The sequence below is a fragment of the Pogona vitticeps genome, chromosome 1 (assembly GCF_051106095.1).
Source record: "Pogona vitticeps strain Pit_001003342236 chromosome 1, PviZW2.1, whole genome shotgun sequence".
NCBI lineage: Eukaryota > Metazoa > Chordata > Lepidosauria > Squamata > Agamidae > Pogona > Pogona vitticeps.
Window position 1 is genome coordinate 313,175,127 of NC_135783.1, and position 15,565 is coordinate 313,190,691.

Below are 15,565 nucleotides of genomic sequence, written 5' to 3' on the forward strand. Positions count from 1 at the left end.
AGGGAAGCCCATTCCCTCCCTTCGGCCAGCAGGAGGAGGAGGAGGAGCCGCTGCCTCCCTCCTCCTCGTTCCCGCTTGGGTAGCCCGTCAGGGCCGCCTAATCGGTCCCGGAGCCATCGAGCGGCCGCGGTGGCGAAAGGCAGGCCTCGTCGACTAGGGGAGCCGCCGCGGAGACGCCGCCGAAGCTGCTCGCTGTCTCTGTCGCCGCTCGCCTGAAGAAGAGCAAAATTCCAACAACAAAAAAAAAACCTCGCTCCTTTCTCGCTCTCGACCGCCAGCCTCCTGCGCCCACTTACACCAGCTCTTCTAGGCTGCCTCCAAGGCCCCGGTGACCCATTCACGTTTGTGGGATAATATGTGAGAGTCAAGACCCTCACAAGGGTGGAGAAACGGGGGCTTCGCCCCAGAGCACGGGACTCTGGAGGCGAATCTCCTGGTTGGCGTGAGGGCCGTAAATGGCGACGCCTCCCATCCCTACTCGCTTTCCTTCCTCTCTCTCTTTTTAAAAACATTTTATCATCTTTGTGTGGGGCATATCGCCGTCTTCTTTTTTAGCAACAGGCGCATGCCTGCGCCTCATGGCTAGGACGGGATGCCACTTGCGTGGGTTGCCAGAATGGCCAGCGAAAGCGTGTGTTTTTACTCACATTTTGAATGCAAAAGGAGTGGGGTGAGGATGAGAAAGGTTGGGTTCTGCACTGACTGCCCAGTCATACCGACAGAAACATCTATCAGTTTCTCCTTTCCCCTTAATGTTCTCACTTAGTTTCCTCCCCGCCAGGATTGAAAAGACATTGACAGCCTGGTGAGCTCATTTGAAATGGGTCCAGTCTCTGGCCACAGCCAAATAAATTACACCCCAGGTCTGAGTCGATCTTTTATATGGAGACCTGGGTCATCCCAGAAAGCTCGGTTTCCTTCTTAGCAACTGAAAAACATGACCTGGCAAGGAGTCATTTCTTTCTGCCTACACGGGTTTCCTCGGTTCCCTCCCTCTTTATTTTAAGAGAAACTTCCTTGAAGCATTTCCTCCTTTTAAAACCTCTGTTTCCATTTTGCAGTGTACAACAGTTCATTCTTTTCTTCTTTGCTCTGGAGTGAAATGCAGCCGTACACAAGATTAAATTAAGAAGCCACTTGCGGCCAAAAATGCTTAGTTGTTCAGACTTGGATGCCAGTCGGAGTGAGCTCAGTGTGAAATTTCTTGGTAAACAAGCTTTGTGAGTGCTTTCCTCAACCATCATTTAATTCCAACAGAATTGTTTCACATAAAATGTAGATCTAGCACTGGGATTAATCTTTGTGTCTGAGGAAAATATATAGGAGAAGAGGAATGGAAGGACAGAGCAGAAACATGGGTTGCATGAGAAAGGCATGTTAGCTACCTCGAATCCATGCAGTGTTTCTAACCACTTTTGGAATTGTGCTGTCTGCTGGTCCTTCTCTATAAAACATTTGAGGCAGTGCCGTTTATTTTCGAAACTTTGCATAGATACAATTCCTCCACTTTCTAAAACAAGCATGCCAGTACACAGAAGGTAATTCTTCTGCAAGCCCTGTCCAGTCAACCGTATCTGAGATTAAATAGTAAATTGCAATTGGAGGTCTTGAAGATCTGCCTTTAAATGCCACCTCAGAGAGGCTTACCGGTTGGCCCCTTGTATTTTTTGTTGCCTGACCTTACCACCTTGAACAAGTTCAGATCTCCAGGGCTGGATGAACTGCATATGAGAGTACTGACGGAACTGGCTGAAGAACTCTCAGAACCGCTATCCGTTATTTTCTTGAAATCATGGGAAATGGGGGAGGTGTCAGAGGATTGGAGGAGGGCCAATGTTGTGCCTATTTTCAAAAGGGCAAAAGAAGAGGAACCTGCAAACTACAGGCCAGTCAGCCTGACATCAATCCCAGGCAAAATTCTGGAACAGATCATAAAGCGGTCATTGAGCAAGCACCTAGAAAACAATGCAGTAATAACTAGAAGCCAACACGGATTTGTCAAGAACAAATCCTGCCAAACTAATTTGATCTCATTTTTTGATCAGGTCACATCACTGATAGCGGGAATGCTATAGATGTAGTATACCTTGACTTCAGCAAAGCTTTTGACAAAGTGCCCCATGATATCCTGATCAGCAAGCTAACTAGGTGTGGGCTGAATAGATCAAGTGTCGGATACATAATTGGCTACAGACTCATACTCAGAGGGTGATGATTAATAGGTCCTTCTCTAACTAGGAGGAGGTAACTAGTGGGGTACCCCAAGGCTCAGTCCTGGGCTTGGTGCTCCGCAATATTTTTATTCGTAAATGAGGGAGCGCAGGGAATGCTTGTCAAATTTCCAAATGATACCAAATTGGACAGAATAGCTAATGCCTTAGAACAGCAGTCCCCAACATTTTTAGCCTCACGGACTGGCTAAGGAAGGTGGGGCATCTTCCTGCGCTCATGCGCATGTACAAAGGGCAGCACAGTGTTCTTGCGGGCACGCACACACTCACATGCAGGCACAAACAGGATAGGGGGGAATGCGTGCAGGGGTGGGGGGAGGTCTCTCTCCACGGCCCAGTCCAGCTCAGGCCATGGACCAGTAATGGGCCGCAGACCGGGGGTTGGGGACTTTTGCCCTAGAAGACAGAAACGAGATTCAAAATGACCTTGATAGGATGGAGCACTGGACCAAAAGCAATAGAATGAAATTCAACAATGGGCTCTAGTTAAAGGAAGCCAGATTTCGGTTTAATATCAGGAAAACTTCTTAACTGTTAGAGCAGTACAACAGTGGAACCAGCTACTTTGTGAGTTGGTGAGTGCTCCAACACTGGAGGCATTCAAGAAAAATTTAGATAATCACCTGGCAGATATGCTTTGATTGTACAGTATTTCTGCATTGAGCAGGGGGTTGGACTTGATGGTTTTGTAGGCCCATTCCAACTTAACTTTTCTATGATTTCTATAATTGAAAGGAATTGGAGGAGTTATACACTAGCAGCAGCTGTTCCCAATTGTCTTACCTCAGATGTCCAAATAGACAACTCTGATGCTGTTAATGAAAAGATACCCAAATGCTCTCTGTGGCTTTTCTATATCATACTGAAAACTGTACTCTGTACCCCTTTGTTCTCCTTTATAGACCTAGATTACATATTTCTTACCTAGGACTAGTAGAGTGACAGACATACCTCTTTCTTCTCTGGTGTTTTATCACATGACTTGTGAAAGATTAATCTGTTCAGCACAAGCCAATCTCCTCCCAAAAAAGATGTAACTGGCAACTCTATCAGGACTGTTCAGGGAATTTCAGCAGTTTCATTAACTCATACCTTAATCCAAGTCCTAATTATTTTCTTAGACCATTAAAACTGGCTGGTCTTCTCTTCCATAATTCTATTTTTGCAAAACTCTATAACTGTACTTTTTATTATTTTGTTTTATTGACTAATTACCTGTTCTGGCATCATAGGGATCATAATGCACCATCAAGTAAATTCTGACTTATAGTGAACCTTTTCAGGGTTTTCCAGGTAGAGAATACTCAGAAGTGAAGTAAAAATATAATAACTTAAATAAATGAATGAAATAAAATAGTTAAATTTTAAGTTGAGTGGGGAGAAGTAAGGGTGTGTTATTCCTTTTTGATGAGGGTGTCTTCTGATTGCTTTGAAAATAAATTGTTTAAATTATGTATTCTCGAAGCCTTCACAGCCAGGATCCGAAGGTTCTTGTGGGCTTTCCAGGCTGTTTGGCCGTGTTCTTAAGGTTTTTCTTCCTAACATTTCACCAGTCTCTGTGGCCAGTATCTTCAGAGGACAGAAGTCAGAACTATGTCTGCTCTGTTGCAGTTTGTTGGACAGTTGAGTTTTTATACCTGTGGGATCAGCTTTTGTCTGATGAAGAACATGAGAGACACTGCAGACTAAAACAACTCGAAAAATCAGCAGTAGTTGAACATTTTATTTATTTATTTATTTTAATTGTTTTTGATATTCTGTAAGCTGCCCAGAGTGGTAGAATATACCAGATGGCCGGGATATAAATCGAATAAATAAATAAATAAATAAATAATGCCCTAAAACAAGCTGGACATGAAATTCTATTTCGAAATACTGAAGTACTGGACAACACCAGCAAACATTATGTTAGACTGCACAGGGAAGCCATTGAAATCCACAAACACCAGCAGAACTTCAACAAAAAAGAAAGTCTAAAACTCAACAAAGCCTGGCTCCCAGCACTGAAAAATACAGCCTGCAAAAGGTCAAGTAACTCTATCCAGCCACACGGACCAGTGATCACTGCGCACAAAAGATCAGCTAACGACACCCATCGGTCACAGTGACAGATCATCTCTCCCCCTTATCACAACACGCCCACAACAAAAACACACTGATCACCATAATTACCCAATCACCTGAAAAGGACAAAAGCTGATCCCACCACTATAAATACTCAACTATCCAACAAACTGCAACAGAGCATGGACAGAGTTCTGACTCCTGTCCTCTGAAGATGCCGGCCACAGAGACTGGTGAAACGTTAGGAAGAAAAACCTTAAGAACATGGCCAAACAGCCTGGAAAACCCACAACAACCATGTTTAAATTATATTTGAAAAGGACATAAGCCAATCAAGAGGTACACATTTTATGGGTAATACTAGAGACACAACTTTAATAAGGATGGCTGAAACAAATCTCTTTTTATCCTCATCTAAACTATTTCTTCAGATTTGGTAGAAGCAGCACTATCTTTGTTCTGAGTGGCACCCTGAGGCCAAAGTCTCTGCAAGCTGTATAATAATGATTTTTACTGAACCCCATCCAAGAAATGGGAAACATTCACTGACTTAATTCAGTCTGAAGTTATTACTCATAATGATTGAAGACGTTACTGACTAATGTGAAGCAGTTTTTTACCATTAGATGCATCAGTGGAGAACATGGCACAGGATAATTCTAAAGAGGATGTGCTCCAGCAATAAAGCATTAGCTTTTTAAAAGTGTAATTATTCACATAATGAATAATAACTGCAGTGTGACTAATACTGCCCTATTTATTTAATGATGTACTACAGCATTTTATAAATCTAGCTACATCAATGAAGTCTGCACATGAGAAATACTTGCTTTCCCCCCTCATTTTTAAGAGGAATTACATTTTGGACTACAAATCCCAGAAGTGGCCATTCTCGCTGTGGGATTCTAAAAGTTATTGTCTAAGAAAGTAATTTCCCCCCCCCCCCATTGGTGCAAAGGAGTAGAGTCCTTGTGTGGGTTGATACACATGCAAACAGTCATCAGATAACCTACCCCATATCCATGTAGGACCTTAAATGTTATTACCAGCATTTTCAATAAGGTCCAGAAATAACAACCAGTGCACAGATCACATAACTCCCAAAAGCAGAGGTTTTGGAGGCCTCTTTAGAAGTATGTACAGTTTCAGTACTGAATTTTTACATGCCCCCACCTCCAAATTTTGTCAACATTAATACTGACTAGAATGAACACAGCATATGGTGATCTATAAAGCTCCCCTCCAACACCACATTCCAAAATAGCTGTGTTTTTTTTCACTAAGAAGACTATGGCATGGATGGTCTTGGACTTGGTTGACTCTAACACATCTCACTTAAAATCCTTTCAAATTCTTCCAAAGCTGCCTTTCCCAGTCTCAATGCCACAACTGCACTGGCAAGCCAAATGGCTCAGATTTAGCTTTGCTACAATTTAATTTTTTCCAGCCTATATTATGGCTGAATTTGCAGCTATTGATTGTACAGGTACTTCAGATTGATTTGGGAGTTCAGTGTTCACACTAACGTGATGCAATGCACATTTCATCCCACAGCCTCCTTTCTTTTCTTCCTTTCTCTAGTCCTGCCTCTGCCAATCCTTTTATGGTTCACTGGCAAGCTGCTTAGTTTTGAAAAGGTTTTCTCGAAGGCTTTCATGGCCGAGATCCAATGGTTGTTGTGGGGTTTCCGGGCTGTTTGGCCGTGTTCTTAAGGTTTTTCTTCCTAATGTTTTTTCAATCTCTGTGGCCGGCATCTTCAGAGGACCTCTGAAGATGCTGGCCACAGAAACTGGCAAAATATTAGGAAGAACAACCTTCACAATACGGCCAAACAGCCCGGAAAACCCACAACAACCATTTGAAAAGGTTGTTTCAGAAAATGTGGCAGCTTTCCAAAGTTCTTAAGTACAGAAATACCACATACCACTAGACCCTCTTTTATTTTGTCTTGGTTCTTTCTGTTTTGTGTGTAATTTTAATGCTTTTCCTTCATCTAGAAGCGATCTAGCACTAAACTAGTACTGTACAGTGGGGTCTCTACTTAAGAACGTCCCTACTTAAGAACAATTCCACTTAAGAACAGCTCCATTTGCTAAATTTTGCTTCTACTTGAGAACAAAAATCCAGATAAGAACAGGAAAAAAAAACTTTCCTGCTCTTTTTTTAACCTTAGGTCATCTTAGGTTAAAAAAAAGTTCTCCCCCTAGTGGTACGTATTAACCAGCTTTGCATTAGTTCCTATGGGAACTAATGCTTCAATGTACGAACGCACCTCTACATAAAAAAAAAAACAGCCAGAACGGATTAATTGGTTTTCAGTCCATTGCTTCAAAATTAGCTTCGTCAGAAGTGCTTTTAACACTGTTCCCTGACCTAAGGGAAAAAAAAGAAAAAAAACCCCTCTAGTGGTAGAAGGCGGAATAGCAGCTTCCCATTAGTTTCTATGGACGGAAAAGAGCAGATACGGATTAAATGGTTTTCAATGCATTCCTATGGGAAATGCAGATTCTACATAAGAACTTTTCCACTTGAGAACCACCTTCCAATACGGATTAAGTTCTTAAGTAGAGACCCCACTGTATATCAGTGCTAGTCAACTAGCACTAATCACATTGAAAAAAAGATGACTGGTGGGAAATAATGAGGGGGTGGGTGTTTCCATGGTCCTGAATACCATACCCCAACTCCCTACATCACCAAAACATAACCCACAGACATGCCTTCGGTCTTTGCAAGAACAAATCAGCTGATCACAGAGAAAAAGTATGTGAAACATTATGAATGGAAAAACGTAGAAGCTCTCAGCACAGGAAGAAAGCTGTGGTGTGAGCCAAAAAGGCTGGACCGATTTGTGTTGTGTGATCAGAAAATAACCTACTTTGAATCAACCTGTACAGTTATATGGGATGTGTAGCACTGGACTCACCTTTTTCATCTGTGCATATCACCAACTGGATGTCCATTTGTGACATTAGCAACAGTGCTATTAACATTTGTCCTTTGATCTTCCCCAATAGCTGACTGCCTTCTGACCTGGAAGTCTCATCTCCCAGCACCATCTATTGTTTTGTTATGACTTTTCTTTTCGAGATATAAAATATACAGAAGTGGTTTCCCATTGCTGCCTCCAGCACAGTACTAACAAGTTACCTTCAGTTTAAGTGCTACAGTCTGTATAAGAGCTTCTGCCGGTGCCACCTTACATGACTGCTGCTGCTCAGTAGCTGTCCCCCAAGAAATTCTCAGCAAACATCTCCTTTGGAACTACCAACTATCTTCTGCTGATGCAATTCGTATTGGGTGAAGATAATGGATGCATCTTAGTCCGGTGTCTCAGCTTTGACAACTCCGCCTTGGGTGACTCTGCTATGTCTAGACTCCTAACAGAGTTTAGCCTCCTGACACCATAGCTTTCTTAACAAATTCAAACCCTTATATCATGTCAAGGTGTCAATCTAGGAAGGAGTTCTGTGCAACAGCATTTTAAAATCATCTTAAATCATTGCATCTGGTTTACAAGGAGAATCAAATGATTAACTATCATTTGCAAGATGCCAAGGTTATATCTGCAATGGACCACACTGATTCATAAACCTACAAAAATGTTTTTGAACATCTTTAATAGCTCCAATATTATTTCGACAAGAACTATAAAGAACTTTATAATCTGAAATTAAGGTGTGAAATTACCCTTATTTACCATTTTCAGTTAAGTGATGAAAGGAATTGCATTGTAGCTCTAATAGATAGAGTTTTCACTGATATCAAATAATTCAATTACCTCTTCTGTTACCTCAATTATTTTAATTTCTGACTACTTTAAAAATAAATGATTCTAACAGAAATAGGCAAGCTTTAACTGTGTAGATGTCAGCTATATAATTATTATGGTCTCCACAGTACCATTCTCCTCCATCATCTGTAATCCAAAACATGTTGCAATCTACTTTTGAACACAACATATATTAACATCCTTTCTTCATAGGGTTTGGTTTCCATTCCCTTGATTATTCTTGTTGCCCTCCTCTGAACATGTTTGCTTGCTGGCATCATTCTAAAAGTGCAGTGTCCAGAACCGAACACAGTACTCTAAATGAGTACTAATAAGTGCCAAATAGAGGGGGACTAATATCACATGAGATTTGGAGACTATACTTCTGTTAATGCATCCTAAAATATAATTTGCCTTTTTTGTGGCCACATTGCACTGTTGGGTCATATTTAGCTTGTTACCTACAGTTCCAAGATACTTCTCACTTGTAGTATTGCTGAGCCAAGTATCCTCATCTTGTAACTGTGCATCTGGTCCCCACCCACCCCCAGGTGTAGATGTGCAGATTTACACTGTTAGTTCAGGACTTCACCCTACTTGCTTTTGAGTTTTGCTTTTATTTATTATTTATTTATTTTAGCCGTGCCATTACCAAAGGTCTCTGAGTGGCATACAGCAATATTAAAACTTTAGAACAACATTGACCACATCGCCACTCAGAGACCATTGGTAATGGTGCGACTAATTTGTTTTTGTAAATAAATAAATAAATAACTTAAAAACTTTAAAATAATATCCAGTACTGTATTATAATAATACCCAATATTAAAACAGTCAATTTATCATTAATAAATCCTGCTGCTCTTACGGCCAGCTAAAGGATACTATTTACAGCGGTACCTCGCTTTATGAAAGCTTTGCTTTATGTTATTTCCAGTTTACAAAGCAAAATCCATAGAAAATAATGTCCCGTTTATGTTCTTTTTCTCTTTTTTCCCCATTGTACGAAAAGATTTTCCCCAGGACACATTGCGCCTGGAGGTTTCTAGCGCTACCCCCATTCCTAGTGAAATCCGCATATTGGTTTATGAAATTTCTGCATGACATAACATCCTGGAGGACGCATTAACTTCGTAAACCAAGGTACGCCTGTAATTAAAATGCTGGCTAAACAGAAAAGTCTTTGCCTGGTGCCGAAAAGCCTAAAGTGTCAGAGCCAGGCAGATCTCTATAGGGAGGGTATTCCAAAGTTGGGGGGGAGCAACAGTCGAGAAGGTCCTATTTCAACATGCTATCCCCCTCACCTCTTTCAGAAGGGCCTCCTGGCCTGATCTTAGAAAATGGGCAGGCTCGTATGGAAGACAGTTGTCCTTTAGGTACCCAGGTCCTAAGCCGTTTAGGGCTTTAAATGTCAAGGTAAGCACTTTGAATTGGGCCTGAGCAGCAACTGGCAGCTAGTGTAAATTTTTCAGAACTGGCGTGATATGAATCCACGTGGCAGCTCCACTTACCAGCCACACAGCCCGGTTCTGTGCCAGTTGCAGTTGCTGGACCGTCCTCAAAGGCTGCCCCACATATAGTGCATTGCAATGGTCCAGTCTGGTTGTTACCAATGAATGTGTGATTTTTGCCAGGCTCCACTCATCCAGGTAAAGGCAAAGTTGATATATTCTCTGCAGCTATAAGAAGGCACCCCTGGACACTGAGTCCACCTGGGCTTCCAAGGTCAAGGAGCACCACCAGGCTGAGGACCCTGTCCTTTGGGGGAGTGCAACCCCGTCTAGGGCAGGGAAATGGCCCTTTAACCTATCTGGCGGAGCACCTACCAGCAGCACTTCTGCACGATGGGCGTGTCATGTGCAAGTGCGACTCCCCCGTGCATGGAGCTCACTCCCCGCAACCAGTCCATGGCCCCAAATATGTTGGGGATCGCTACCCTAGAGCATTCAGGAATCCTTCAGGATCCATAAGTCTCTGGGGTGGATCATTTTAATTGATTAATAGATTTTAGAAGAACACCACAGTGCAAAGGGGGGAAAGGCAATCCTGAAATTGCCCAAATATTAATTAATTCATTTTATATCCTGGCTTTCTCCAATATATTAATTGTAATTACACCATCATCAAGCAGAATACAAGTCTCTCTAATGGTAAAAAACAAAGGATGTGATCCAGTGGTGTCATTCTGCTTATAGAATTACTAGCATCAGTGGAATCATGTATGATGGGGACTATCTATAGGCTGGAAGCATCTGAGATACAGTGAGCTGGGAGAGGAAATGGAGTCACATAGAAAGCAAAAGGTGATCACCCACAGTGGTTTTCTGTAAACTCCTCACTAACACTGCTCATTTATCTTCAGTCTGTTGTGCCTGGTAGACTGAAGGTGCTAAAGAAGCCCTTGTCTCCACCCTATTGCACCTTAGTTCAAAGACACTCTGCTTCAGTTAAACAAGCTATAAGGTCAAAGTCTGCTGTTAACAAGTAAGGGCAGGTACATGTTTTGAAGAGCCACCCAATGGTGGAGGCTCCGATCTGCCACAACTGTCTCTGCAATTCTATCAATCCTTTTTATACTTGGTGTCCCATTTCCAGTAACGTTAGAATGTGACAAACACAGAACAATATTCATGGTTCATAAATTTTGCTAACTTTTCATTTTCACCTTCAGTTCATTGCTTGCTAGAAACAGTCATATGTATCCATTCTGGATTCCCCACAATTGTATTATATATCAACTTTAGAAAGCTAAAGTTTGACATGTAGGATGTGGATTGTTTTTGAAATGATCATGACTCAAAACCCTCAGTCTTGATGGCATGGATGATGATGGCGCAACCAGAGGGGATAAAATGTCCAGGTTAGGAGCCTGGCTGAAAAGATTATAATGTTGTCAGTGGACCTCCTTTCACTGAAAGCCTGCAATTGATTACACAAAAGAGAATGACTATTCGAGATCATTTACATTTAAATAATTCAATATATTTAGCTGGGTCTTTTTCTCTCAAACATTAAGCTCAAATTAAATTTTACATTATGTACTGGCACTATAGTTTAATATTTGTTGGACTCAGTAAATCAGTCTCAAAATCACTTATTTTTCAGAACTCAATCATATGAGTGAAAGGTCCATTTGTATCCACTTTCAATACCTGCCGGTTTCCATATGTTCCATGTCTGACAACAGCACCAGCCTCAAAACATTTGGCGTTAGCAGCCAGTTCTCTTTCACAGTGGAGCACAAACTGCGAATAGAGCTCCAGCCCAATGTCTTTTTCAATGTTGGCATGATATTGCATGCTTCTTCCCTTCAGTTTACCACCCAAGGTGGCCTGAGGTATTATTAATAGGCTGCCTGGCAAGTCCAAAACAGAAACATATTTGCCGTCTTCGTTTTCACTTAACTTCACATTCATGAGTGTGTTGACTGCAAAGACAGAGGGAGGGGAATGTATTAGTAGGTATTAGCACAGCTATCAATGCAGCATGTTAAACTCTGCCTGTTTATTTAAAATATTTATGCTCTGCACTTCAGCTAGAAAAACACAGAGAGTAGCTTACCTCAATTAAAAACAGAACAAAACAGTGCCTATTCTCAGGTTTAGCAGCTGGAAATACACATTATAAAAGGAAAAAAGTATGGAAGGGAAAGGATAATGAGGGAACACAGACATCAATTCGTAGCATGATAAGATTGTCCAATGCTGTACACACTGCAAGGTAGAGATCTATATGCACACACTACCTGAATTCTGAAGTAGCTCAGAATAAATTTACCTGTACATTAGCTCCCTCTACTGGCTACCTGTTATACCTATTTTCCTAACAATTTCTCAAGCAGTAGCTGTGCTGTTCAAGTCCATTGTTGCCAGTAAACAAATAAATAAATAATCAATCCTGGGGTGTGTTAAAGAATAACTAATTTATTAAGGCATGACCTTTTGTGGATTAAGTGAGCTATACAATTTCTTCTTCTTAATCTGAAAATATTGGTAATCCAACCAAGTTCTTTCTAAATGACTTAGATGGGGGCATGGAGGAAATGCTTATTACATCTGCAGAGGATACTGAATTTCAGGTGTGCCTAATACTTCAGAAGAAAGAACTGGGATTCAATATGACCATAACTGATTATGGAGCTCAGCCAAATCAAACAAACTGAATTTCAAGAGAGAAAAGGTGAAGTTGTATATTTAGGCAGGAAAAATCAGACTATATGATGGATGACAGCTGCTTGACAATAGTACATGACAAAAGGATCTAGAAGCTACAAACTATGCTATACTCGGCTGTATCACGTATTCGGGTTTTGAATTTGTGGCTCCCCATTTGTTGATGAACTGCTATTCCTATCATCCATTGCCAAGATGGCAGGGATTGATGGAACCTGGATGCCAATACATGATGGGCCACAGGTTCTCCAGTTCTCTTTTAGAAACGCCTTCTGCTCATGAAGTGGAAGCTGCAAAAGCATAGCGTTTTCTCTTGCTGTGAAGGCAAAATCAGAATCTCTTCCTAGCACAGATATATTGATACAGTACTCATATTGTACCCTTAACCAATTTATTTCCAAAAACTATGAATGCAGAGAAGTAAAAAAAAATACAAAATGATACAGATATTACCAACTTAGGTTATACTTTAATAGAGCCTCAGGTCTAGAGCAAAATAGTCACTATATTAATAATACACGGTGCCTTGGGAAGCTTAACACATATAAATTAATTTTAAAAGCTCATTGTATGATGTGTAACATAACTTGGAAGTGGAACACTTGCTCAAAATAGCCTTCCCCAGAGAGCAGTTTTCATTATTTTAGTACAAAGCCTGATTAAATAAGTCCTTATTATTCAATGCTGTTGGCATTACTCACATACTTTGAATGCTACTGTTTCCAACTGCCTGCTTTCAGAACATTTTGCCTAAAAACATACCCATTTTTGGAATAATTTCTTCACTGGCCCCCTTGAAGAAGCACACATAGATTATAAGTCCTCGCTGAATCTATATGAAATAACAAAGATATATGCTTACACACTGCACATTTTGCTGTAACTAAACATATACATTATATTTTTGCATGAAATCATTAAGTGCAACATGATATACAAGTCTGCCACATTTTGTTGGCAGAATTACTTCATTTTAACAGACACTGGCTGTAAGGTATATATTTGTATACTAAAAGCAGTTTCCTATGTTGTGTTATTTCTTTGGCATACACAAGTGAGTCTCTGCTAAATATTTCCAAAACAATAGCATTCAACTTGAGAGTAAGGCAAAACGAGGTGGCAGTCAAGTAGAGATGTAAAATTTCCATTTTTTCCAGAAAAAAAATTGAAAAATGGGGGTGTCCAGAAAAAATGGAATTTAAAAAAATTACATCAGGGAGGTCAAGTGGGGACAAACATCAGCCCCACCTACACTCTACTCAGAAGCCTGTTGTAAGCAGGCTTGTAGTTGAGCTCAACAACTATAAGCATCAATTCAGACCTTTGTGTTGAATGTGCAAACATGCTTAAGAACATGGGTTCTTAAGCATGTTTACTTGCAAGGAAGCCCCACCGAGTTCCACTGGGCTCATGGTCAGTGTGTATATTATAGAGTTCCAGTATTCCCTCTCTATGTTTTTTCTCAGTGCAGAAGAGGCATTTGTAATGTACAGTAGTGAGTAATGGCAAGTGCATATTTCAGAGTGATATTCCAGACCTTGAATATGTGAAAATATTGTGTGAAAATATCTTAAGAAATATTTTTGCCATGTGTGAAAATATCTCAGAAACCAGGACCGTGGAAGTTATGGCTCTTCTGTTGTTATCAGACCAGAAAAACAACAACCCTCTATCATCCTTGACCTTTGGCTGGGGGCAGCATAGGGCTGACACTATAAACCATTGGGTCTTACGAGTCAGAAGTGCCTCCTGTACACTTCTGCACACGCACTGAGGTGATCCGAGGGTGGTCACGAGAATAATGTACTTCCGGCAATATGAAAAGCATTCTCAGGGATTATAATAATCTGCATTAGAAGATTCTGATTATTTTAGGAAGCCGGCTGATCACGTATAACCTGAAGATCAAAGCCGGGATGGCGCTGGGAGGGAGACGACGGAACATCCTCTCAACCCGGATTTATCTGGGGGGATTTTCCTCTCACTCACAGACGAGACAGGAGGAGAAAGCGATGAGCGGTGTTAGACCTTTCGAGAACCGCCCAAAACCCGCCAGATGTTTCTGGCCTGCCTTCAACTCCCATCTTCCCTCACCATTAGCTACGTAGGCTGCCTCTGGGGGGGGGGGAGGAGGATAGGCATTGCAGTCCGAAGAGATCAAGAGAAGATTCCCACCCCTGTGCCCCTAAATAGGAAAACGACTGGGACTCTGAAGATGTTACCTCCACCCACTGGGCTTCGGCGCCCGGCTCGGGGGGCTTCACCTGCAGCCTGGCGTGCAGACATTGCTGCAAGATGGCCCGGGCGAGCGGACCCCGGCTCGAGTCGGCCATGACTCCGCACCCGGACACGGACACGGCCAGGAAATAAAAATGCCTCCCGCCTCCAAGCCCGTTCCTCTTCCAGGATGAGGCCCGACTGACTCCGCCCGGCTCTGTGGGTGATGATGGAGGTGACGGTAGAGAACGGATATAGAGTGACAAGGCTACTGTCAGGAGGCGGAGCTTTCTGGTTTCTTTCCTAAAAGTCAGAAAATTCAAAAACCTTGTCGCGCTCATACTTTATTTCTTGGTGTTTCCGTTTCAACAGAAAGGCAGTGGGATGAACGCACACTCGCTACAGGCTCTGCTTTAATGGGGGAAAAAAGTTTACCTCCTCCGAAGTGAAATCTGACACCAGCAGACCCCTTAAACTAATCTTTCAGGTTTGCAGACTCCAGCCCCATCGCCTGAAACTGTGGATAAAGGATGATCTATAACATTGTTCACGCATGATTTTTCTGCAAAAGTCCTATACTGTACTGTATAACATGCACATAGGTGTAGCAACCCCCCCCCCCTTAACTGTATATTTACTCAATTTGTAAACACTTTTAGATTAGGCATCCTTCAGTCTCAAGAGATTATGTAACGTGCGCAAGAATAGGAGGTTGTTCATGACATTGTGTACCTCGGCTCAACGATCTCTGACACTCTGTCCCTAGATGTTGAGCTGGATAAACGCATTGGCAAAGCAGCTACCATGTTCTCTAGACTCACGAAGACAGTATGGCTGAATAAGAAGCTGACAGCATATACCAAGATCCAGGTCTATAGAGCCTGTGTCCTGAGCACACTCCTGTACTGCAGTGAGTCCTGGACCCTTTGTGCATGGCAGAAGAGGAAGCTGAACATGTTCCATATGCATTGTCCCCAACACATTTTTGATATCACCTGGCAGGACGAAGTTCCAAATACAGTAGCCCTAGATTGAGCTGGAATTTTTAGCATGTATACATTACTGAAACAGCGACGTCTATGTTGGCTTGGGCATGTCGTGAGAATGGC

At 41.8% G+C, this 15,565-nt stretch overlaps 1 protein-coding gene across 2 annotated transcripts; it reads right to left on the reverse strand.

Annotated features, from left to right (window-relative positions):
• Positions 1 to 11,027: 11,027 nt before the first annotated feature.
• Positions 11,028 to 15,066, reverse strand: DTD2 (D-aminoacyl-tRNA deacylase 2). Of its 2 annotated transcripts, none has more exons than XM_020788408.3 (3): positions 14,504 to 15,066; positions 13,002 to 13,071; positions 11,028 to 11,494 (listed from the first exon to the last, which is right to left on the reverse strand). In XM_020788408.3, the coding sequence occupies exons 1-3, from the start codon at positions 14,795 to 14,797 to the stop codon at positions 11,169 to 11,171; spliced, it is 690 nt and encodes a 229-aa protein (XP_020644067.3). In that variant the 5' UTR covers positions 14,798 to 15,066; the 3' UTR covers positions 11,028 to 11,168. The 2 variants fall into 2 exon arrangements, with proteins under 2 accessions (XP_020644067.3, XP_020644066.3); XM_020788407.3 differs by having other exon boundaries at positions 14,462 to 15,066.
• Between the last annotated feature and the right edge of the window lie 499 nt (positions 15,067 to 15,565).

Coding starts and splice junctions, on each gene's coding strand:
- DTD2 (XM_020788407.3), bottom strand. CDS start 14,797: ATGAGCGCGACAAGGTTTTTGAATTTTCTGACTTTTAGGAAAGAAACC. Junction 13,072..14,461: donor CCGAAGCCCAGTGGGTGGAG/GTAACATCTTCA, acceptor TATTTCATATAG/ATTCAGCGAGGACTTATAAT. Junction 11,495..13,001: donor AGAAATTATTCCAAAAATGG/GTATGTTTTTAG, acceptor CTGTCTTTGCAG/TCAACACACTCATGAATGTG.